Here is a 23,470-nt window from a genome sequence, read left to right on the forward strand (position 1 = left end):
CCTCCCACCCCCCTCCCCACATCATCTCTCTGGGTCATCCCTGCGTACCAGCCCCAAGCGTGCCATATCCTGCATCGGACATAGACTGGCAATTCGATTCTTACATGATATTATACATGTTTCAATGCCATTCTCCCAAATCATCTCACCCTCTCCCTCTCCCACTGAGTCCAAAAGTCCGCTATACACATCTGTGTCTTTTTTGCTTCAGATAGATATCATTCCTGCTTCTCCCTACGTCTCACCTGCAAATACCTGTATTTGTTTGATTCACACTTAATTCATTCTACTTCTATTAGTGGTTTACACGTTCCCCTCACTGAATTCAGTTCAGTTCAGTTGCTCAGTCGTGTCTGACTCTTTGCAACCCCATGAATCACAGCACGCCAGGCCTCCCTGTCCATCACCAACTCCCGGAGTTCACTCAAACTCATGTCCATTGAGTTGGTGATGCCATCCAGCCATCTCATCCTCTGTCGTCCCCTTCTCCTCCTGCCCCCAATCCCTCCCAGCATCAGAGTCTTTTCCAATGAGTCAAATCTTCGCATGAGGTGACCAAAGTATTGGAGTTTCAGCTTTAGCATCCATCAGTCCTTCCAAAGAACAGCCAGGACTGATTTCCTTTATTTTTTTTATTTTTTAAATTAATTTATTTATTTTTAATTTTTACTTTACAATTCTGTATTGGTTTTGGCATAGATTGACATGATTTCCTTTAGAATGGACTGGTTGGATCTCCTTGCAGTCCAAAGGACGAGTCTCAAGCGTCTTCTCCAACACCACAGTTCAAAAGCATCAATTCTTTGGCACTCAGCCTTCTTCCCAGTCCATCTCTCACATCCACACGTGACTACTGGAAAAACCATAACCTTGACTAAATGGACCTTTGTTGGCAAAGTAATGTCTCTGCTTTTGAATATGCTATCTAAGTTGGTCACAACTTTCCTTCCAAGGAGTAAGCATCTTTTAATTTCATGGCTGCAATCACCATCTGCAAGATTGCTGGGAGAAATATCAATAACCTCAGATATGCAAATGACACCACCCTTAAGGCAGAAAGTGAAGAGGAACTAAAAAGCCTTTTGATGAAAGTGAAAGAGGAGAGTGAAAAAGTTGCCTTAAAGCTCAACATTCAGAAAACGAAGATCATGGCATCTGGTCCCATCACTTCATGGGAAATAGATGGGGAAACAGTGGAAACAGTGTCACTGACTTCAGTTCATTTCAGTTCAGTTGCTCAGTCGTGTCCAACTCTTTGTGACCCCATGAACCACGGTACACTAGGCCTCCCTGTCCATCACCAACTTCTGGAGTCCACCCAAACCGATGTCCATTGAGTTGGTGATGCCATCCAACCATCTCATCCTCTGTTGTCCCCTTCTCCCCTCAGTCTTTCCCAGCATCAGAGTCTTTTCAAATGAGTCAACTCTTCACATTAGGTAGCCAAAGTATTGGAGTTTCAGCTTCAACATCAGTCCTTCCAATAAACAAACACCCAGGACTGATCTCCTTTAGGATGGACTGGTTGGATCTCCTTGCAGTCCAAGGGACTCAAAAGTCTTCTCCAACACCACAGTTCAAAAGCATCAATTCTTTGGCGCTCAGGTTTCTTTATAGTCCAACTCTCACATCCATACGTGAACAATGGAAAAACCATAGCCTTGACTAGACGGACCTTTGTTGGCAAAGTAATGTCTCTGCGTTTTAATATGCTGTCTAGGTTGGTCATAACTTTTCTTCCAAGGAGTAAGTGTTTTTTAATTTCATGGCTGATTTTGGAGCCCAGAAAAATGAAGTCAGCCACTGTTTCCCCATCTATTTGCCATGAAGTGATGGGATCAGATGCCATGATCACTGTAAGCCAACTTTTTCACTCTTCTCTCTCACTTTCATCAAGAGGCTTTTTAGTTCCTCTTCACTTTCTGCCATAAGGGTGGTGCCATTTGCATATCTGAAGTTATTGATATTTCTCCCAGCAGTCTTGATTCCAGCTTGTGCTTCTTCCAGCCCAGTGTTTCCCATGATGTACTCTGCATATAAGTTAAATAAGCAGGATGACAATATATAGCCTTGACGTACTCCTTTTCGTATTTGGAACCAGTCTGTTGTTCCATGTCCAGTTCTAACTGTTGCTTCCTGACCTGCATACAGATTTCTCAGGAGGCAGGTCAGGTGCTCTGGTATTCCCATCTCTTTCAGAATTTTCCACAGTTGTGATCCACACAGCCAAAGGGTTTGGCATAGTCAATAAAGCAGAAATAGATGTTTTTCTGGAACTCTCTTGCTTTTTCCATGATCCAGCAGATGTTGGCAATTTGATCTCTGGTTCATCTGCCTTTTCTAAAACCAGCTTGAACATCTGGTAGTTCATGGTTCACGTATTGCTGAAGCCTGGCTTGGAGAATTTTAAGTATCACTTTACTAACGTGTGAGATGAGTGAAATTATGTGGTAGTTTGAGCGTTCTTTGGCATTGCCTTTCTTTGGGATTGGAATAAAAACTGACCTTTCCCAGGCCTGTGGCCACTGCTGAGTTTTCCAAGTTTGCTGGTGTATTGAGTGCAGCACTTTCACAGCATCATCTTTTAGGATTTGAAATTGCTCAACTAGAATTCCATCACCTCCACTAGCTTTGTTCGTAGTGATGCTTCCTAAGGCCCACTTGACTTCAGCTGCTCTAAGGAGCAGCGGCTTTGCTTTGCTTGAGCAGCCGTGAAGAGATACCCCACGTCCAATGTAAAAGAAACCCTAGTAAGAAGGTAGGCACTGAGAGAGGGCATCCGAGGGCAGACACACTGAAACTACAATCACAGACAACTAGCCAGTCTGATCACATGGACCATAGCCTTGTCTAACTCACTGAAACTAAGCCATGCCATTTGGGGCCACCCAAGACGGATGGGTCATGGTGGAGAGGTCTGACAGAATGTGGTCCCCTGGAGAAGGGAATGGCAAACCACTTCAGTATTCTTGCCTTGAGAACCTCATTGACTTATCCGTTCTTTAATTATAGAATATTCATCTGGATCATTTTTTATCTTAGTCATTACATCCCTGATATTTTAAATCATTGCAGGGCTAATCAAAAGCTTAAGTATAAATTATATAAAACTAAGACATCATTTGAACCAGCCTTAAAATTAATCCTATAGTATTTATAGAATTATAAACTTTAAAGCATTTTACATGTAAAGCACTTTAGAAAATTACTAGGGAGCCTTGAAATAGCTTCAAAAGAATCTTGGGTCAGTTAAGACAAATACTTACCATGGAAGAAGCATAAAGCTGTTTTCCTTGTAGACAGTCTATCATGGCCCACAATGCTTCCATGCTCCACTTTGGACAATATGGTATTCTTGTCTTTCCTACGTCTCTCAAGGGTGGTTTAAACCCTGCCAAGAGAACCTTTATGGCTCGGGCTGGATACTGCATAAGATGAAGAGGGATTTGACGCAGTCTGTCACAAAAGAAAGTCTAAAATTAAAAAAAAATTTTTTTTAAAGAATAATAAAAAAAACCCCTATTAAAAAAATGTGAATGTCACAATTAGGGGAAAACTTTATGAAGTTGGATTTGGCAGTGATTTCTTTGATATGAGACCAAGAGCACAGGCAACAGAAGAAAATTCAATTATATCAAAACTTAAAACTATGCAAAAGGCACAATCAATAGAGTGAAAAGGCACCTTGCAGAATGAGAGAATATATGTTCACGTTAAAAACGACATTTCTTCAAAGAGCTGTAAATGGCCAACAAGCACATGAAAAGATGTTCAACATCACTAATCATCAGGGAAATGCCAATGAAAGCCATATGATATGATATCACCTCATACCCATTAGCATGGCTGCTATTAAACAAAATACCACCCAGAAGATAACAAGTGTTGGTGAGGATATAGAGAGAAACTGGAACCACTGGACATTTGGTGGGAATGTAAAATGCTGCTGGGGAAGTTTGATGGTTCCTCCAAATACTAAGAATAAGCATATTATCCAGTGACTCCACTTCTCAGTATACTGAAAGCAAGGTTGTAAAGAGAGATTTGTATGTCCATTTTCATAACATCATTCACAACAGTCAAATATCCACTGATGGGTGTGTGGATAAATGTGTTTAATACATATGATGGAATATTATTCAGCTGTAAAAAGGAAGAAACTTCTAACATGCTATAACATGGTTGATCCTTGACATTATGCTAAGTGAAATAAGCCAGTTATAAAAAGATGTGAGATATACCTACAATAATCAAATTCATAGAGGTGGAAAGCAGAATGGTGGCCGATGGGCTGGATGAAGGGACAATGAGGAATCATTTAATGGGTACAATATTAATTTCAGTTTTGAAAATGAAGAGGGTTATGGAGATTGGTTGCACTAACCATGTAAATTGAGTTAACACTACTTAACTATACATTTAAAAATGGTTAAGATGATAGATTTTATATGTATATTATATCACTATTTAAAAAATAATTACAAATAACAACAAAACTTGGAAAAATAACAGTGTTGGCAAGGATGTGGAGAAAATGGAACTCCTGTGTGTTGCTGGTAAAAATGTTAAATCGTATAGCTGATATGGAAAACTTTGGCATTTCCTCAAAAAGTTAAACATGAAATTACCATGTGATCCTGCAATTCCATTTTGAGGTACATATCCTAAAACAGTTGAAAGCTGGAATTTAAATGGATCTTTTTATGTCAGTGTTCACCACAGTATTATTCACAGACCAAGTGTCCATCAACAGATGAATAAACAAAATGTGGTGTATATGTACAATGGAATATTACTTAATTGTAAAAGTAATGGAATTCTGACAAGCTACAACTGGATGAACTCTGAAAACGTTATTCTAAGTAAAATAAGCCAGACATAAAAAGGCAAATATTGTATGATTATGTTTGTATGAAGAACTTAAGTAAATTCATACAGAGAGTAGAATAGGACTCACTGGGAGCTGAGAGAAAGGGAACAGAATGTTACTAAGAGGTCCAGAGTTTTTGTTTGGGATTATGAAAAAGTTGTGAAAATGTACAACAGCAGTGGTTGTACAACACTGTGAATGTATTTAATGTCAATTAATTGTATACTTAAAAATGGATGACGGTAATTTTTTTTACTTTAAAAACTTTAACACAGTAAATTTTATGTTATGTACATCTTACCAGAATAAAGAATAACTTTTAGAGTAAAAACAAACTCCCAAAGTAGCTCTAAAATAGCTTTTTGAAGTAAAATCTTTTTAATTATTAAAAAAAGAACACAGAACTAAGAATCCTAGTGTAACTAAGTTTACTTTTTTGTTTTTTAACCTGTTTACTGTCAGCTTTTCAGTTGATCCATAATCAACAAATTGTACCAGGACAGCTAGAGGATTAAATTCTTTAATGGAAACAATCTTTGCTCTATACCATAAGCCATCATCATATTCTGCAAGGCAAGGCATTTCTGAAAAGACAGAAAAAGGGGAAAATTACACTGCCTTTTAGTTTCTTAAAAATATATATGCTTTGAAATACAGTAAAGTATAAAGAAGATATAATCCCCATATACCTGTTATTCAGAGTTAAACACTCAACAGCCATATGTTGGCTTGTGCTCTTTTTTCTGTTTATATACCCTGTTTTTCCTAATTCCTAAATTAGGAAAATGTTTGAAGACAGACATTTATCCCATTCTCAGAGTTCCTAGTTCTACCTCCCATGGCTTAGACCATTCTCCCACTCCTCTCACTTCTTATATGCCCCTGGTTTTTTTCTTTTGGGCAGCTGTCTTAGGCAAAGGATTAGTAAAATGGGTTCTATTCCTACTTTTAATTCCCCCCACCCAAGGCAATTCCATTGCTCTCTAGTTTAACATTTTTCAATGGCATCTTAACTGTTTGCAGTACCAAGTTCTTAGACTACAATTTACAAGGTTCTGAACTGTATACTCCCAACCCACTCTGACCATATATCCTCAACGTGTTACCCAAACAGATTCTTTATTCAACTCCTTTAATATAGATTCCATATGTATTTAATATGTACTTGCTTATGAATCAACTTTCACATATACATACTTAACTTTAATTCCACAATAACTATAGAAAAATGCACAAACAATATATGTATAGATAGCTCCGTGAATTACCGTATCATGCACAGAGTGTGTAACTTCCCTTGAGAGAAGAACATGAGGAAGGAATTGTTTCTTCTAGACTATAAATTAGTTTACTAAAAGAAAATATGATAATGAGCTTATTTTTTCACTCATTCAACAAATATTTATGAGCACCTACTCATGCAAGTTGCCTTCCTCAAAAGCTAGGGACACTGCAGTACAAAGTATTCCTGCTCACAGTGCCCCTTCCTGGAGGCAAGGGAGAGGAGGTGGTGGAGAAGGGCAGGGCAGGGGAGGGAAGTTGGGGGGGGTGCGGGAGGAAGAGCACCAGGGAAGAAGACCTGCGGTAGGGGAAAGTAGAGCAGAGGTCTTGCTATACACATTCCAGAACTTTCCAGGCAGGGAAAAGGGCAAGTGTTATCAGCCAAACATGGGTCATAAGTGATTAAAATCTTATTAAGTAGCAGATAAGACATTAGGCTCTAGCTTTCCTTTGCTAAAGTATCCTCTGATAAGTACAAACTACAAGGATGAACGCACCTCTATACATGACATGGATAAAATGTACAGACACTGCTCAGTATTTCAGGAACTGTCAACACAGGTAACGAAATGCATTTTCCGAGGAGAATCCCATGTATTTAATAAAGGATGGTAATATATATTAGAAAGGGGAAAAGCACAATTTCGTCCATCCTGACAGGACAGGACACAATGTGAATTCCCCTGCCCTCACGCCAAAATTCTCTATTTAGGTGGCTTGTAATGAAATTAAGTGCCATTTAGGTCTGAATAACAACTCACAATTTTGAGCTACTGGTAAAACCTCAAGCTCAGAAAAGCCATCTTCATGCAGTCAAGTGTCCACAGGCGGCCTGAGCTTTGGAAAATCAAAGTGCCCTAAGGCATGAGGCCAAGCGTATAAAGTAAGGGCAATAAAAATACCAGTTAACCTTAGAAACAACTCAATCTCATCAGCACTGAAACAAAACAATGACTTCATTAGGAATCCCACTTTCCTGAAAGACTAGTACCTGTTCTGAAGTCTGTCAGAGGAGGGAATGTCTCCATATTCTTATTGAACCTCCGCAGTGCCTCCTCTAGGCTCTCTGACTCAGATTCCCAGCCGACTCCACTGTCTTCTGTGTCACTGTGCTGGTTAAACAAACTACAACTTTCGACAGATTCAAGACAAATATATACCTGATTTGGGGGGAGGGAAGGGAAAAACATTCAAATTCTGTAACTTTCAGGATTCATGATATGGGCAAAAGTACTGCAGGAAAGCCTCCAATAATGGCCCCATGGTCCTTATAGAGTTAAGTCCTCATATCAAACCAGACTTGTTCTCTGTGGCTGAAAAATGCCATAGCATAATGGTATGTGACTACTGAGCTCAGACTGTAAAAGATGTAGCCTCTGCCTTGGTGGTGCTTGGTCCACCAGGGGGCACGCACATGCATGTTAGCAAGCCCAGGAGAGGCCCACAGAGCAGGAGCCCAGCACCAAGCTCTGGAATTGGATCCTGCAGTAGCACGCCCCTCTTCCCACACCTTGACTGCAACCTTGAGACCCTGGATTCCTGACTTTCAAGTGTGTTGTTTTAACCTGCTAAATTTGGGGTAATTTGTCCTGCAACAATAATAACTAGTTAAAAATCATTATAAAAACCAACAATAGGTTACACTACTATGTTCTCTGATGAAATTACGGAGCAAATTCTCGTCGCTTGTGAAGGAATAGTTAACTGTGTAAAAACAGCTGAAGGACTGCTCTGCCACTTAATCTGCATTTCTTTTTCTCTTGTTAGTTAAGTATATATAATTGAATTTTCTTTAGTGTACTTATCACTCAGTCAGTATTTATTGAGTGCCTACTATGTATCAGGCAGTATTCTAGGTATTCCAGGGACATACTAGTGCCCCAAACACAAAAATCCCTATCTTCATAGAATTACATTCTAGTAGGGAGATGTAAACAGACATAGTAAAGAAAGTGGTGGTGTGTTAGGTGATAAATAGTATGAAAAAACAGAACAGGGTAAAGAGTACTTAATTAAGTTCAATTTAGGAAGAGGACAGGGGAATGAGATGTCTGAGATTTCTTCAGTGGCAGTAAATTCAAACTTAAAAACCTAAATATTTGATTTAAAGAGCTATACGTTACTGGGAAAACCCAAAAGTGATTAAGAAACAGTTGCCTTACTAAGTATAAACAGATGTTTGAAGAAGAAACTATAGGGTAGGTAAACTAGAGGTCAGCAATTGTTAATAAAGTCAGGAAGATAGAAATGTGAAGAATTCATCCTAGAGTTAAGACCATAACCAACAGTGTTACTGAAATTACATACTTCACTGGGTGAGACAACGTGCTTTACTTGAACAGCATAGAGTTCCTTAGGGGGAGGCAGAGATGAAGACAAATATGGTGGTAAAATAGGAGTCTCTGTTTCAGGCACAAGCAAATCCTAAAACAGCACAAATAAATTCAAATTTCAGAATGACTATTACAGAAAGCCACTACATTATTAAAGTTCATTACAATGCCAGTTTACTTTCTTAACAAAAAGCTAGGTGAGACTATCACAAAACAATTTTATTGTAGGAGGACCAAAATGTGGTAAGCAATCGAAAGATCTTTAGAATGCTTTTGTCTCCTGCCTAAAAAAAAAAAAAGATGTTAACAACCTCCCTCCCCCACCACAGGAATTTTTTTTTACATATTATTATAATATTTATACATACACATAACATTTTAAAAGAATGGTTAACAAACTGACACTGCTCAGTGGGACTGGGGTGTTTGAGGTGTAGAATGGGGGCAACTTCTTTCCTTTTCACATTTCTGTAGTATTGCATTCATTTTTAGAGTATGTATTTTATAATAAAAACTAAAATAATATATGAAATGCCAAAAGAAGATTTAAGTTAAAAATCATCAGAAAAGTGTGCTCTCCCTTAAGCTCTATCAAAGGATAAAGAATAATTAAAAATTATATGATTCCAAAGAGGATCAGGGCAGTCAGCAGTTGTTAAAAGCAAATATATATAAAAATATAGGTGACTTTTATTAACTTATAAAAATCCTGAATATGGTACTCGGTATAAATAGTAAAATAATCACATTCAAATTTGTAGACTCACTTATTGTATTAACAATTCCAAACTGGTGGCAAAACAAACATACTTGAACCACTTAGCTGATTTCAGCAAAAAGTGACTATCCACTGTTAAAATTTTACTGATTTATTACAAAACACTTTACAACAAGCATATGTTATTTTTGTAATTATAGAAATTATTTTTGTAAGTTTTTTTATTTGGCTGGGCCGGGTCTAGATGCAGCATGTGGGGGTCTAGGTTTCCTGACCAGGGATTGACCCAGCGCCCCTGCATTTGGGAGTGCAGAGTCTTAGCCAGTGGACCACCAGGGAAGTCCTTATAGGAATTAAATTCTACTTATAAATCATAAAATTTTACTTATCAAAACACTTTCTGCACAGCAAAAAGCACAAGTGACAAAAAATAAGATAAAAACGGACAAACTGGACTTCACCAATATTTAAAACTTTGGCGCTTCAATGGATATCAAGAAAGTGAAAAGATAACTCACAGAGTGAGAGAAATATTTGCAAATCATGTCTGATAAGGGACTTGTATCTTCATACCTATCCTAAGATGGCTAGGAAACAAGTCAAGATAACAAGTGTTGGTGAGGATATGGAGAAAATGGAACCCTTGTACAATACCAGTACCAAAGTAAATTACTGTAGTCATTTGGATAAGTTTCATAGTTTCTTAAAATGGTAAACAGTCATATGACTGTGTAATTCTCATGACTTAGTAATTCCACTTCTAGGTCTATACTCAAGAGGAGTAAAAACCAACATTCACTTAAAAATTTGTACACAAACGTTCATAGTAGCTTTATTTACTATCTGTAAAGGTAAAAACAATCCAAATGTTCATCAACTGATGAATGGATAAACAAAATGTGGTGTATCCATATAAAGGAATATTATTCAACAATAAAAAGGACACATACAATATGATTCAACCTTGCAAACATCATGGTCAATGAAAGAAGCCAGTAACAAAGGACTATGTACTATATAATTCACTTTCTATGAAATGTCCAGGACAGGCAAACCCACAGAGAGTTTCCAGGAAACGGTGGGTGTGGAGGGAGGTAGGAAGTGATTGCTGCTGGTATGGAGCTTGTTTTTGAGATGAAATGTTGTGGAATTAGGTAGCTATAATGACCACACAACTCTGTGAATGTTAAAAAACCATTGACTTGTACACTTTAAAAAGTTAAATTTTACGGTATAGAAATTATCTCAATAAAGCTGTTATAGAAGAACATGCTTACTTCCTATCTTGAACGAGATTCTTTGTATTGATGAAGTATCCAAAATTTCAAAATATTTACTTGAAACTTACCTCAAACCTTATTTCCCATCTCTCCTCCTCATACTTTTTATTGTAATCTGTTGGATTCTGAAATAATATAGTATTATCGATGAAAACTTTATTTATATAATATTGTTTTAAGACACTTTCATATTTCATCCCACAAAAACTGTGTGCATGTTCTTGTTGGCATTCATTTTCGCTTAACTATGGGAAAATTTAGTGTTCTGAGTAATTTAATATTGCAACAAGAAGAATCCTCAAATTATGCCAGAAGCATGTCAACAACTGTAATTAGTTTATAAGAGTGGGAGCTCTTACCTTTCATTTTAAATGCCCACAGTGAAGAGTACATACATCTGGCAAAGACTAAATGATCTTTATAAAACCCGTTTAACAGATGAAACACTTTTACACAAACACACAGGGGCACACACACACACAAACCATACACTTCTTTGCTCAACAGAAATAGCTGGCTGTGAGGATTATGTGTACAAAGTTATGTAATAGTTTTCCATTTGAGAGAAAAAAGTAATTTCCTTCACTGCACTGACCACCCACTGTCTGGTTGTGTACTACAGATAAAATGAATATTCGAAAACCTAATAAGTGAATTGTAAGTCTAACAATATCTTGCTATATAAAATGTTCATGCTATTATTTATGGTGTGTACCCTATTTCGATAAAATACTTGTGGCAGCCTGCAATATGAAACTATTTAACAGGCTAATTTTTTTTAAAGATATTAAACACAGAGGCACCAAGCAACTCGACTAGGCTGTTTACTGAAGCTAAGCTTAAAATCTGGCTCTGAGTTCCTACAAGTAGGCAAAATGAGGGAAATGTTATAATATCAAATATGAGGAAAAAACATTTTATCTTGGGAGTCAATTTCTGGCAGCAAATTTCATTATGATTTTATCATTCACATCTGCATTTAAACAATGCCAGAGAACATGAGCTGCTTATTAGGTTTGAAGATACAGAAATATTAAGTGAATTTTAGTGCAATTGAAAAGTTTTTTTTAAGGACATTTATAAAGCTTTCTCAATAAAGAATTACAAATCCTCTAGGCTCTCCTAACAAATCGGACATGTAGGACTCTATGGAAGACTTGAGGCATGAGACAAAATATGAAAAATTTTAACCATATTTTATAGTATAGATTTTTACAGAAACATACTTTACTTACTTCCTTCAGTATTTCCTCAGATTGTTCAAAAGTACAATATTTATGGTGTGCCAAAAAGTAAGAAAGTGACATTCCATCAAAATAGAGATGAATAGGTAATTTCCCCCATGGATTTTTTGGTAGTTCCTATTTAAGTTCAATAAAGGAGATCATTACTATTAAAAATAGTCTGAAGATTAAAACTTTATATTCAGGAAAAATGGAATTGGACTTCTGACAATCACAGTATTACTTGTTTGACTAGTGACTCATTCTGTAAAATTTCCTTCCTGGTATTTTGGCAGATAATGAAGCAATAATTCTACTACTTTGGTTGTTATAAAATACATTTACATGCCTGTAAGTAGAGAGTTTTCTAGTTATCAGAAAATAATATATTATACATCATCTTTAGATGATACTAATAATTTATAGTAAGTAGAAGGAGAAAGAAAAAGTATGCTCAGGGGTAAATCAATGAAATTTAGTTAAAAATCCCCAAATGGCAGGAATCAGAAGAAATTAACAAGTCCAGGAGTCATATAATGGTTTTAAAACTTGTGGGTCCATTTACAGGTATCATGTACCTGAGTGATGAGCTGACCATCCCTCACTTGATACCAACTTGGTCCAAACTCAGGTCTCTGCTGAGTTGGTGTACTGATCTCCCAGCAGATCTCCTGCTTATACCTCTCTCTCCTCTGTCCAGTTTCCACCATTCAGAATGAAAACAGCACAACATGGGGTCGGATCACAACCACTGCAGCTCTCCCACTCCAGCTCCTTCCCAGTCTGCTCCTGCTCCATGAATGCTTCAGGCATCTTTGGCCTAGAGCTCTCTGCACTGTTCTGCTATCCACACGGTGTCTCTTCTCACCATTTAAGAGTTTTAATCAAGTTTTATCTTTTAGGGATGTCTTCCCTGACCACTGTATTAAAATGTCATCCCTCCCCTGCCTGCCCCTCCCTATATGTGTTTGTATGTGTGTATATATTTTGTTTGTTTCCCATCACTAAAATGGAAGCTCAACGAAGACTGGACTCTGACTCTTGCTGCATCTGCAGGCCAAAGACAGTGTCCAGCAGCTAAGAAGCACCCGGTCACTGCCATCAGTCGTCAAGCAGAGTGGCACTTCTGGGGGAGGTCAGTTATGGTGGCAGGGATGGGGGCAGCACCAGCATGGTTTCTGAGAAATTGAGGGCCTTTGGTACACTCCATGCTGTTCTCCAAGGCTAAGCCAAGCAGCAAAGTAAGCCACCTGCATAAACTCAACAGTACCATCTCTGAGGGACCTCCATGATAGCCCACACAGGCTGTGAACAACCGTACAGGCTTCTCCACCATCTTATTTGTGTCTGTTGTTCTTTTAAGATCTTTGTCAGCCTATCATCACACCTTTTGTAGAGAAATACTTCCTTACGGTTTTATATCTTCCTACTGGAATCCTCAAACAAGATCCCCGTTAATCTTGTCTTTACCTCACTGCTCAGGAACCTCCAATGGGCTTCCTGACTGATGTCTGCTTCTCCTACACGCTATTTCCACCACTGTTCCTCACAAAAACTTCCACTGTTCTAGCAAACACATCTCCTCAAGACATGTCCATTTCTGTCCCTGTGCCTACCTGAACACTGCATTTCCTTGGTCAGGAGAACTTCACTGACCTTCCTATTCCTACATTCCTGTTACACTTCACTGTTTTTACCAGTCACCAGTTCCCAGCAAGTTCTTTGTGGTGTAAAGTCTTCAGGTTTTTGTCTTGTGTCTCACTGTTTCACTCAGTAGACAAGGCCTTTGATGAAGAGAATTACCTGCACCTAACATAGTGCTACACACACAGCCCCATCCTGAAAACTATCATGAGCTCCATTTCCTCCCATGTCAAAGTTGTTAATAAGGGATCTTCCAAATTACTGACTTTCTTGCTTCTGTGAAGTTCTCAGGAACTTTCTCAAAATTAGCTTTATTTAAAACGAGCCTAAGAACCAAAGTGGTAACTTCTTTTATATTAATGAGTAGTTTACAATCACATAGGAACATAGTTCTTCATTTAAAAAACCTCACAAATTATGTTACCTGTAACACTTTATGACAGATAAACTAAATCAATGATACATACTTTAAATACAAATTACCATAATGTGAATTTCCACTTCTCTCTTTGAAAGCAGCTCCTGAAGGAGTTCTACTGCATCTGGTTGCCAGACATTCCCAACCTATTTGAGATTAATAAACTCAGGTTCTTTCACAAGATAAGAGCAGAAAGTAAACGAAGATACACAAAAGTAGCCATAAACAGATAACACTAGAGGAGGACAAAATACAGGCAGTTTGCAGAGAGAATCATGGGTATATAATAAAAAAATATCTTAAGAAACTAATTAATTTGGAAGCAACCTAGATGTCCACCGGCAGACAAATGGATAAGAAAGGTGTGGTACATACATACAATGGAATATTATTCGGCCATTAAAAAGAATGCATTTGAATCAGTTCTAATGAGGTGGATGAAACTGGAGCCTATTATACAGAGTGAAGTAAGTCAGAAAGAAAAACACCAATACAGTATACTGGCGCATATATATGGAAATTAGAAAGATGGTAACAATGACCCTATATGCAAGACAGCAGTAGAGACACAAATATGAAGAACAGTCTTTTGGACTCTGTGGGAGAAGGTGAGGGTGGCATGATTTGAAAGGGTAGTGTTGAAATGTGTATACTATCATATGTGAAGTGGATCACCGGTGCAGGTTTGATGCATGAGTCAGGGTGCTCAGGGCTGGTACACTGGGATGACCCTGGGGGATGGGATGGGGAGGGAGGTGGGAGGGGGTTTCTGGATGGGGAACACATGCACCCATGGCTGATTCATGTCGATGTTTGGCAAAAACCACTACAATATTGTAAAGTAATTAGCCTCCAATTAAAATAATTAATTAAAAAAGGAACTAATAATTTGTATCAGCCTCCTCAAATATTATTCTCTTAAAGCATTTTATGATTTAAAAATATAAACCTACACCCCCCAAAAAAGCATGTTTAGTGATGGCGCTGGTTGCTCAGTCATGTCCAGCTCTTTGTGATCCCACGGACTGTAGTCCACCAGGCTCCTCTGTCCATGGGATTCTCCAGGCAAGAATACTGGAGTGGATTGCCATTTCCTTCTCCAGAGGATCTTCCCAACACAGGGAATGAACCTGGGTCTCCTGCATTGCAGGCAGATTCTTTACTGTTTGAACTACAGGGAAGCCCTAAAAAAAAAAGAAAATCATAAAACTTAAAAAAAAAAAGACCAACACGTCAATGCAATGTTTGTATAATGACTACAATGAGAGTCAGAGTGTTAGTCGCTTAGTTGTGTCCAACTCTTTGCGATCCCACAGACTGCAGCCCACCAGGCTCCTCGGTCCATGGAATTCTCCAAGCAAGAATACTGGAGCGGGTAACCATTCCCCTCCAGGGACTGAATCCAGGTCTCTCGCACTGCAGGCAGATTCTTTACTTCTGAGCCAGCAGGGAAGCAACTGTTACCTTTTATGTTGAGGTTCACATAGCCAGAACAGGGGCTTCCTACCAAAAGCCCATGAGAAGTCCTAGCTTAGTGCCAGTGCCCTGTGAGTGAACATCTGGAAGCAGATCCTTATCTGTCAGTTCTTTGGATCTGCATTGCTGGTGTACATCTTTGCTGCTGTGTAACCAGGGATGCTAAGCTAAAACCACTCAGCTAAGCTGCTCCCAATGCCTGAACCATAAAAACTGTAAAAATTTTTTAAAAAGCTTATTGTTGATTCAGATCACTAAATTTTAAGCTTAATTTGTTATGTAGCAAGAGATAATATGCTATTCCTTTCTCTGCTCCAGCTTCCAATTTCTTGAAACAATAACTAAAAATCAATAATCTCAAATAAAATTCTCATCTATGAAGAAACTGCATCTCTTAAATTTACTTAATGTTTTTATACCCTTTAGTATAATCCTGTAGTTTTCTTCATAAACACCCTCTAGTTGTCTTAGTAAGCTTATTTCTAAGTATTTTATTATTTACTGAAATAATTTCATTTCATTTCACATTCCAATTTCTAAAATTTATTATTAATAAAAAGGCAGTACTTAAAATTAACCACCCTACAAATCACTGTTTACTCACAGGTACGGTGTTATAGAGCTGACAAGGAATACAAAATTGGGGTGTATCAGGATACAGTAAAATAGGATAAAGATGACACTGTGGAATCTTCTCAGTGAATCCATGATCTAAATATTGTACCTAATGTAGAAAAAATAAAACTTGTAATTAAAATTTACTACTAAAAATTAGGGGACAGAAGGGACTCCTTCTGTTATTTCTTTATTAAAAAGAAAATATTCCAGAAAGAAAGATAAATCTAGATTTTAAAAAATCTTCAGACAAAAAAGTAACATCATTATTTCCTCATCCCAGAGTGTTATCAAACCTCATTGTCAAAAGGTTTTCTTACACATGAACATTTTTTCTTGAGAATAACCAATTTTTTGGAGGATGTTTAAATCTTTTCTTTTGTTTTTCCAATTATTTTAGAAATCCTGATTTCCACTTAATGAAAGAGTATTTGTCAAATTCTCAGTTTTCCTCAGACAGCTTCAGTTTGAGAAACTGCATGTATTGTTCCCTTCTTGGAGAATCACATGCACAACAAAGGTTCTGAGAAGTTCTATGAGAAAGAAACTTGTTTTTAAATCATTCAGTGATCCTCAAACTTTTTTGTAAAGTAACTTTCTAAAGCCTTCATTTTTAAAAGAATTTTGGGTTCACAACAAAATTTAGAGAAAAGGTACAGAGATTTCCCACATAGCCCCTCACCTCCCATCCCACCTCTCACTGTGACATCCTATACAACAATGGTAATTTGTTATAATCATGAACCTATATGGATACATCATAATCAATGGTCCACTGAGGTTACATCAGGGTTCATTTAGTGGTATACACCTTATGGGACTGACATTGCGAAAACACAGGGTATTTCATTGCTCTAAAAATCCTCTATGCTCCACCTATTCAGTCCTCGTTGTTCAGTTGCTAAGCCGAGTCCAACTGTTGGCGACCCCATGAACTTCAGCACGCCAGGATTCCCTGTCCTTCACTATCTCCCTGAGTTTGCTCAAACTCATGTCTATTGAGTCAGTGATACCCTCCAACCATCTCATCCTCTGTTGCCACCAGCATCAGAGTCTTTCAAATGAGTCAGCTCGTTGGATCAGTGGCCAAAGTATTGGAGCTTCAGCTTCAGCATCAGTCTTTTCCAATGAATATTCAGGACTGATATCCTTTAAGATTGACGGGTTTGATCTCCTTGCTGTCCAAGGGTCTCAAGTCTTCGCCAGCACCATAGTTTGAAAACATCAATTCTTCGGCACTCAGCATTCTTTATGATCCAACTCTCACATCTGTACATGACTACTGGAAAAACCATAGCTTTGACTATATTACCAACAAAGTGATGTCTCTGCTTTTTAATAGGCTGTCTAGGTTTGTTATAGCTTTTCTTCTAAGAAGCAAGCGTCTTTCAATTTCATGGCTGCACTCACCATCTGCAGTGATTTTGGAGCCCAAGAAAATGAAATCTGTTACTGTTTCCACTTTTTCCTCATCTATTTGCTATGAAGTGATGGGACCAGATGCCATGATCTTAGTTTTTTGAATGTTGAGTTTTGTGCCAGCCCTTTCACCCTCCTTTTACCCTCAATCAAGAGGCTCTTTAGCAATGGTATCATCTGCATATCTGAGGCTACAGATATTTCTTCCGGCAATCTTGATTCTAGCTTGTGATTCATTCAGTCTGGCATTTTGCATGATGTATTCTACATGTAAGTAAAGTTAGAAAGGTGACAAAATACAGCCTTGTTGTACTCCTTTCCCAATTTTGAACCAGTCTGTTGTTCCACGTCTGGTTCTAACAGTTGCTTCTTGACCTGCATAGAGTTTCTCAGGAGACAGGTTAAGGTGGTCTGGTATTCGCACCTCTTTAAGAATTTTCCAGTTTGTTGCGATCCACACAGTCAAATCGGCTTCCCTGTGACCCAGCTTGTAAAGAACCTACCTGCAATGCGGGAGACCTGGGTTCCATCCCTGGGTTGGGAAGATCCCCTGGAGAAGAGAATGGCTATCCACTTCAGTATTCTGGACTTGAGAATTCCATGGACTATATAGTCCATGGGGTCATAAAGAGTTGGACATGACTGAGTGACTTTCACACAGTCAAAGGCTTTAGTATAGTCAATGAAGCAGATGTTTTTCTGGAATTCCCTTACTTTATCCATGATCCAATGAATGTTGGCAATTTGATCTCTGTTTTCTCTGCCTTTTCTAAACCCAGCTTGCACATCTGAAAGTTCTCCGTTCACATACTGCTGAAGCCTAGTTTGAAGGATTTTCAGCATAACCTTGTTAACCATGTGAAATAAGCGTAGTAGTACAGTAGTCTGATGGTTCTCTGGCATTGCCCTTCTTTGGGAATGGAATGAAAACTGACCTTTTCCAGTCCTGTGGCCACTGCTGAGTTTTCCAAATTTGCTGACATACTGAATGCAGCACTTTAGCAGCAGCATCTTTTAGGATTTGAAATAGCTCAGCTGGAATTCCATCACTTCCACTAGTTTTGCTTGTAGTAATGCTTCCTAAGGCCCACTTGGCTTCACACTTCAGGATGTATGGCTCTAGGTGAGTGACCACACCATCACAGTTATCTAGGTCATTAAGACCATTTTTATACAGTTCTGTGTGTTCCTGCCACCTCTTCTTAATCTCTTAAGAATCTCTTCTATTAGATCTTCTTTACTGTGTCCATCCTTGCATGGTATCTTTAATTTTCTTGAAGCGATTTCTACTCTTTCTCATTCTATTGTTTTCCTCTATTTCTCTGCATTGTTCACTTAAGGCTTTCTTATATCTCTCCTTGCTGATCTTTGGAACTCTGCATTCAGTTGGGTTTACCTTTCCCTTTATCCTTTGCCTTTCACTTCTCTTAGCTATTTGTAAGACCTCCTCAGACAACCATTTTGCCTTCTTGCATTATTTTCTCTTTGGGATGGTTTTGGTCACTGCCTCCTGTACAATGTTAGAAACCTCCATTCATAGTTCTTCAGGCACTTTGTCTACCAGATCTAAGCCCTTGAATCTATTCACCTTCACTGTGTAATCATAAGGGATTTGATTTAGCTCATACCCGAATGGCCTAGTGGTTTTCCCTCCTTTCTTGAATTTAAACCTGAATTTTGCAATAAGGAGTTCATGATCTGAGCCATAGTCAACTCCAGGTCCTGTTTTTGCTGACTGTATAGAGCTTCTCCATCTTTGGCTGCAAAGAATAAAATCAATCTGATTTCATTATTGACCATCTTGTGATGGGCATGTGCTCCTGTATCGTTGGAAAAGGGTGTTTGCTATGACCAACCTGTTCTGACAAAACATGCTAAGAGTTTGACAAAACTCTTGGCCTTTGCCCTGCTTTATTGTTCTCCAAAGCCAAACTTGCTTATTACTTCAGGTATCTCTTTACTTCCTGCTTTTGCATTCCAATCCCCTATGATGGAAAGGACATCTATTTTTGGTGTTAGTTCTAGAAGGTCTTGTAGCTCTCCATAAAAGTTCAACTTTAGCTTCTTTGGCATCAGTGGTGGGGGTGTAGACTTGGATTACTGCGATTTTGAATGGTTTGCCTTAGAAATAAAATCGAGATCATTCTGTCACTTTTGAGACTGCACCCAAGTACTGCATTTCAGATTCTTTTGTTGACTATGAAGGGATTCTTGCCCACAGTTTTGGATATAATGGTCATCTGAATTAAATTTGCTCATTCTCATCCATTTTAGTTCACAGATTCCTAATATGTTGGTTTTCACTCTTGCAATTTCCTGCTTGACCACATCCAATTAACCTTGACTCATGGACCTAACATTCCAGGTTCCAGTGCAATAGTGTTCTCTACAGGATTGGACTTTCACCACCAGACACATTCACAATTGAGTGTTGTAATATTGCAGGGTACATAATTCTAAGCTGATTTTTTCCCTCCCTCTCAAGATTTTAAATGTTTTAAATTTTTTATGTTTCAATCCACTGTCACGTGTTTCTGAGGAGAAGCTGGACAAAAATCTTATTTTTGTTCTTCTATAGGTGAAGTAATTTTTTCCTCTGGTTTCCTTCAGGGTTTTTCTCTAATTTTGACTTTCTGTCATTTGAAGTGACAGATCTTTTGTTGTGCATTTATTCCGCTTGGTGTTCTCGGAGCTCCAGGATCTGTGGTTTGGTGTCTAAACAAGCATTTGCAGAAATTCTCAGTCATAAGTTTTCAAGTATTATTTTCTCTCTTCACTTTCTGGTATTTCCATTAATCCGCATGTTACATGCTTGCAATTGTCCCACAGTTCTTAGGTATTTGGTTCTTTTTTTTTTTCAGTTTTTATTCTACTTTTTAGAGGTAGTATTTCTAGCTATCTGTTCTTGCATGTTGTCTACTTACTCCTTAGCATCTTAAACATGCCTGTTTTTTTTTTTTTAAGTTCCTGTTCTGATAATTCTAACATCCCTGTCATGTCTGGTTCTGATACTTTCCTTGTCTCTCCAAATTATGTTATTCTGCCTTTTAGTATGCCTAATATTTTAAAATTTAGACATGACCTATAACATTAGTTTCAGGTATACAATGTAATGATTTGACATTTGCATATATTGAAAATGATAATAACAGTAAGTCTAGTTAACATCTATCACCACACATAGTTACAAAACATTTTTATTCCTGTGATGAGAACTTTTAAGATCTACTCTTTTAGCAATTCTCACATGTACATGATTATTAGTTACAGTCACCATACTATACATTACACCTCCATGAAATACTTCATAGTTACAAGTTTGTACTTTTTAACCCACTTCACTCATTTTGCCCATCCTGCCACTGACAACCACCAATCTATTCTCCATATCCATGAGCTCAATTTTTGTCATCTTTTAGACTCCACATAAAAGTGAGATTCTTAAGTATTTGTCTTTCTGTCTTATTTCACTTAGCATAATGCCCTTAAGGTCCATCCACTTTGCCACAAATCATAAAATTTTCTTTTTTATGACTAACATTCCATTCTATATATACACATTGATTTCTTCATCCATTAATCCATCAATGGACACTTTGGTTGCTTCCTTATCCTGGCTATTGAAAGTAATGCTGTAATAAACACAGGAGAGCATACTATATTTTCACATTAATATTCCTGTTTTCTTTGGATAGAGCTGGCTCATATAGTAGTTCCAGAGGCTTCTCAGGAGGCTCAGTGGTCAAGAATCCACCTGCAGTGCAGGAAACCCAGGTTCAATCCCTGGGTTGGGAAGATCCACTGGAAAAGGAAATGGCAACTCACTCCAGTATTCTTACCTGGAAAAATCCCATGGACAGAGGAACCTGGTGGGCTACTGCTACTGATCACGGGGGGTCGCAAAAGAGTTGGACACAACTCAGTGACTAAACAACATAGTAGATCTTAATTTTTAGAGAGTCTTCCATACTGTTTTCCACGGTGATTGTTATCAATTCACTAAAACCAGGTTGTTTTCATTTTTATTGGGGTATAGGAGATTTACAATGTTGTAATATTTTTTTTTAAGTTAAGTCCTATGAGTTGTTTATATACATTAGCTATTAATTCCTCATCAGTCAGATCATTTGCAAGTATTTTCTCCCATTCAGTACATTGTCTTTTTGTCAATGGTTCCTTCACTGTGCAAAAGTTCTTAAGTTTCATTAGGTTCCATTTGTTTATTTTTGCTTTTAGTACCTTTGTTTTAGGTGACAGATCCAAAAAAATATTGCTGCAATTTACACCATAGTGTTTGGCCTAGGTTTTCTCCTAGGAGTTCTACAGTATCCAGTCTTACTCTTAGGTCTATAAACCATATTGAGTTTATTTTTGTATATGGTGTTAGGGAATGTTCTAATTTCATTCTTTTACAGTTCGGTTTTCCCAGCACCATTTATTGAAAAGACTGTCTTTTCTCCATTGTATATTTTTGCCTCTTTTGTCATGGATTGATCATTAAGTGGCTTTATTTCTGGACTTGAGTTTTATGAGTTCTTTATATATTTTGGATATCAACCCTTTGTCAGATATATGATTTAGAAATATTTTCTTCTATACAGTAGGTTGCCTTTTCCTTTTGTTGACGGTTTCCTTTGCTGTGCAGAAGCTTTTTAGTCTGATGCCCAACTTGCTAATTTTTTTGTTGCCTTTGCTTTTGATGTCACATCCAAAAATTTATCACCAAGACCTTAAGGAACTTATCACCTATGTTTTCTTCTAAGAGTTTTATTGGCTTCAGGTCTTATGTTCAAGTCTTTATAATCTATTTTGAGTTAATTTTTGTATATTAAGATAATGGTCAAGTTTAATTCTTCTGCATGTGGCTGTTCAGTTTTCCCAATACCATTTATTGAAGAAACTGTCCTATCCCCAATGTATATTCTTGGCTTTATCATAAAGTAATTGTCCATATGTGGTTTAACTTTTAGGCTGTCTATTCTATTCCACTGATCTATACATCTGTTTTTATGCCAATAACATGCTGTTCAGTATTTTTTCCTGATGGCTGGACATGTTCTGTGTAAAAGGCCTTCAGTAACATGGCAGGAAGGTGTGGGAGAAGGGGAACTGTTCTACAGTCTTACAATTAGGTCTTAAGTCTTTCACTGAGCATATGATGTCAAACTATGAACTTCACAAGTGTTTCTCAGTCTTTTGTTCTTCCCTCCTTAAGTAGATGATGGACATAGTGGGCTGGAGTTGGGTCTTCCTGTGTGGAAGTCTAGAGTTAACTAGAATTGGGTAGTTTCCTTTCCCCCATGTCCACTTGGCTCTGATAATAGGCCCTGATGAACTACTTTCTCCTGAGTGCAGGCCTTATTAAGGAGAACAGAATGCTCTAGCATATTTCAAAGTGTACTCCATCTCTTAGGGCTCGAAGAGGTTTTTCAGTTTGTTCAGCTTTTTAGTTGTTGATAGGATGGTGTGGCAACTTCAAAACTCCTTAAATGTGGAACCAGAAATGAGAAGTCCTCAACAACCCATTTTTAAAATGCTTTCATTTTCACACTTCAATTTCTAAATTGTTTCAAGAATAAGGGATGTCAGTAAGTTATTTCTGTTACCCCAACATACTGAAATTAATGTATCACTGTTTAATTGGGCTCAAGAAAGCCCAAGGTAATTAGCATTAAAAAAAACCTGAAATAGTAACTGATTTCCCCTTCTTCCTGGATGAGTGAGCAGATGATGAAATAGTGACATCAATATCCTTGAACATATCCAAATGGGCAGTGTTTGGCTACTGCTTCTGTTTGAAATGATGCTGTGTTTTGGTTATGGCCCAAAGCTTTGAAGTGGTACTTGGCATCTCCTTTCTTCCATGAAGCTCTTAACCATTCAGATATGACGGAGTTGGTTACTACTTAAGTTAAATCCTGCTTGCCTCTCCTCAGTCATCTTTGTATGAATCCAATGGTTGTGTTTTATTTTTTTGATCAGTTTTTAGCTGATGTTCATGCAGATCAGTGAGTACCTAGAACTATGCCACTAAAGAAAGGAAATCCTATCTAAGAAGGTGTATTTCTGTACCAGAGCTGTGTCATAACCATCACCTGGGCCCTCTGCTGGAAAAGCAGAATCAAGTCTCAAATAATGCCTTTTAAATTATATCCTCTAGTATCACAGATGTAGGACAGTACTGTATTATCCT

The 23,470-nt window shown here is 37.8% G+C and overlaps 1 protein-coding gene across 1 annotated transcript in view; it reads right to left on the bottom strand.

Moving 5' to 3' along the window:
• The window catches only part of RNF17 (ring finger protein 17), a 115,783-nt gene that overhangs the window by 1,368 nt on the left and 90,945 nt on the right, over window positions 1–23,470 (bottom strand). Inside the window, exons 28-35 of the mRNA XM_040266846.1 lie at window positions 15,848–15,967; window positions 13,833–13,913; window positions 11,718–11,843; window positions 10,551–10,607; window positions 8,459–8,575; window positions 7,143–7,311; window positions 5,319–5,454; window positions 3,267–3,456 (exon numbers count right to left, since the gene is read on the bottom strand). Coding sequence (XP_040122780.1) covers window positions 3,267–3,456; window positions 5,319–5,454; window positions 7,143–7,311; window positions 8,459–8,575; window positions 10,551–10,607; window positions 11,718–11,843; window positions 13,833–13,913; window positions 15,848–15,967 — 996 coding nt within the window. The remainder of the gene's footprint in view (window positions 1–3,266; window positions 3,457–5,318; window positions 5,455–7,142; window positions 7,312–8,458; window positions 8,576–10,550; window positions 10,608–11,717; window positions 11,844–13,832; window positions 13,914–15,847; window positions 15,968–23,470) is intronic.

Source organism: Oryx dammah, unplaced genomic scaffold (genome assembly GCF_014754425.2).
Source record: "Oryx dammah isolate SB20612 unplaced genomic scaffold, SCBI_Odam_1.1 HiC_scaffold_24, whole genome shotgun sequence".
Classification (NCBI taxonomy): Eukaryota; Metazoa; Chordata; class Mammalia; order Artiodactyla; family Bovidae; genus Oryx; species Oryx dammah.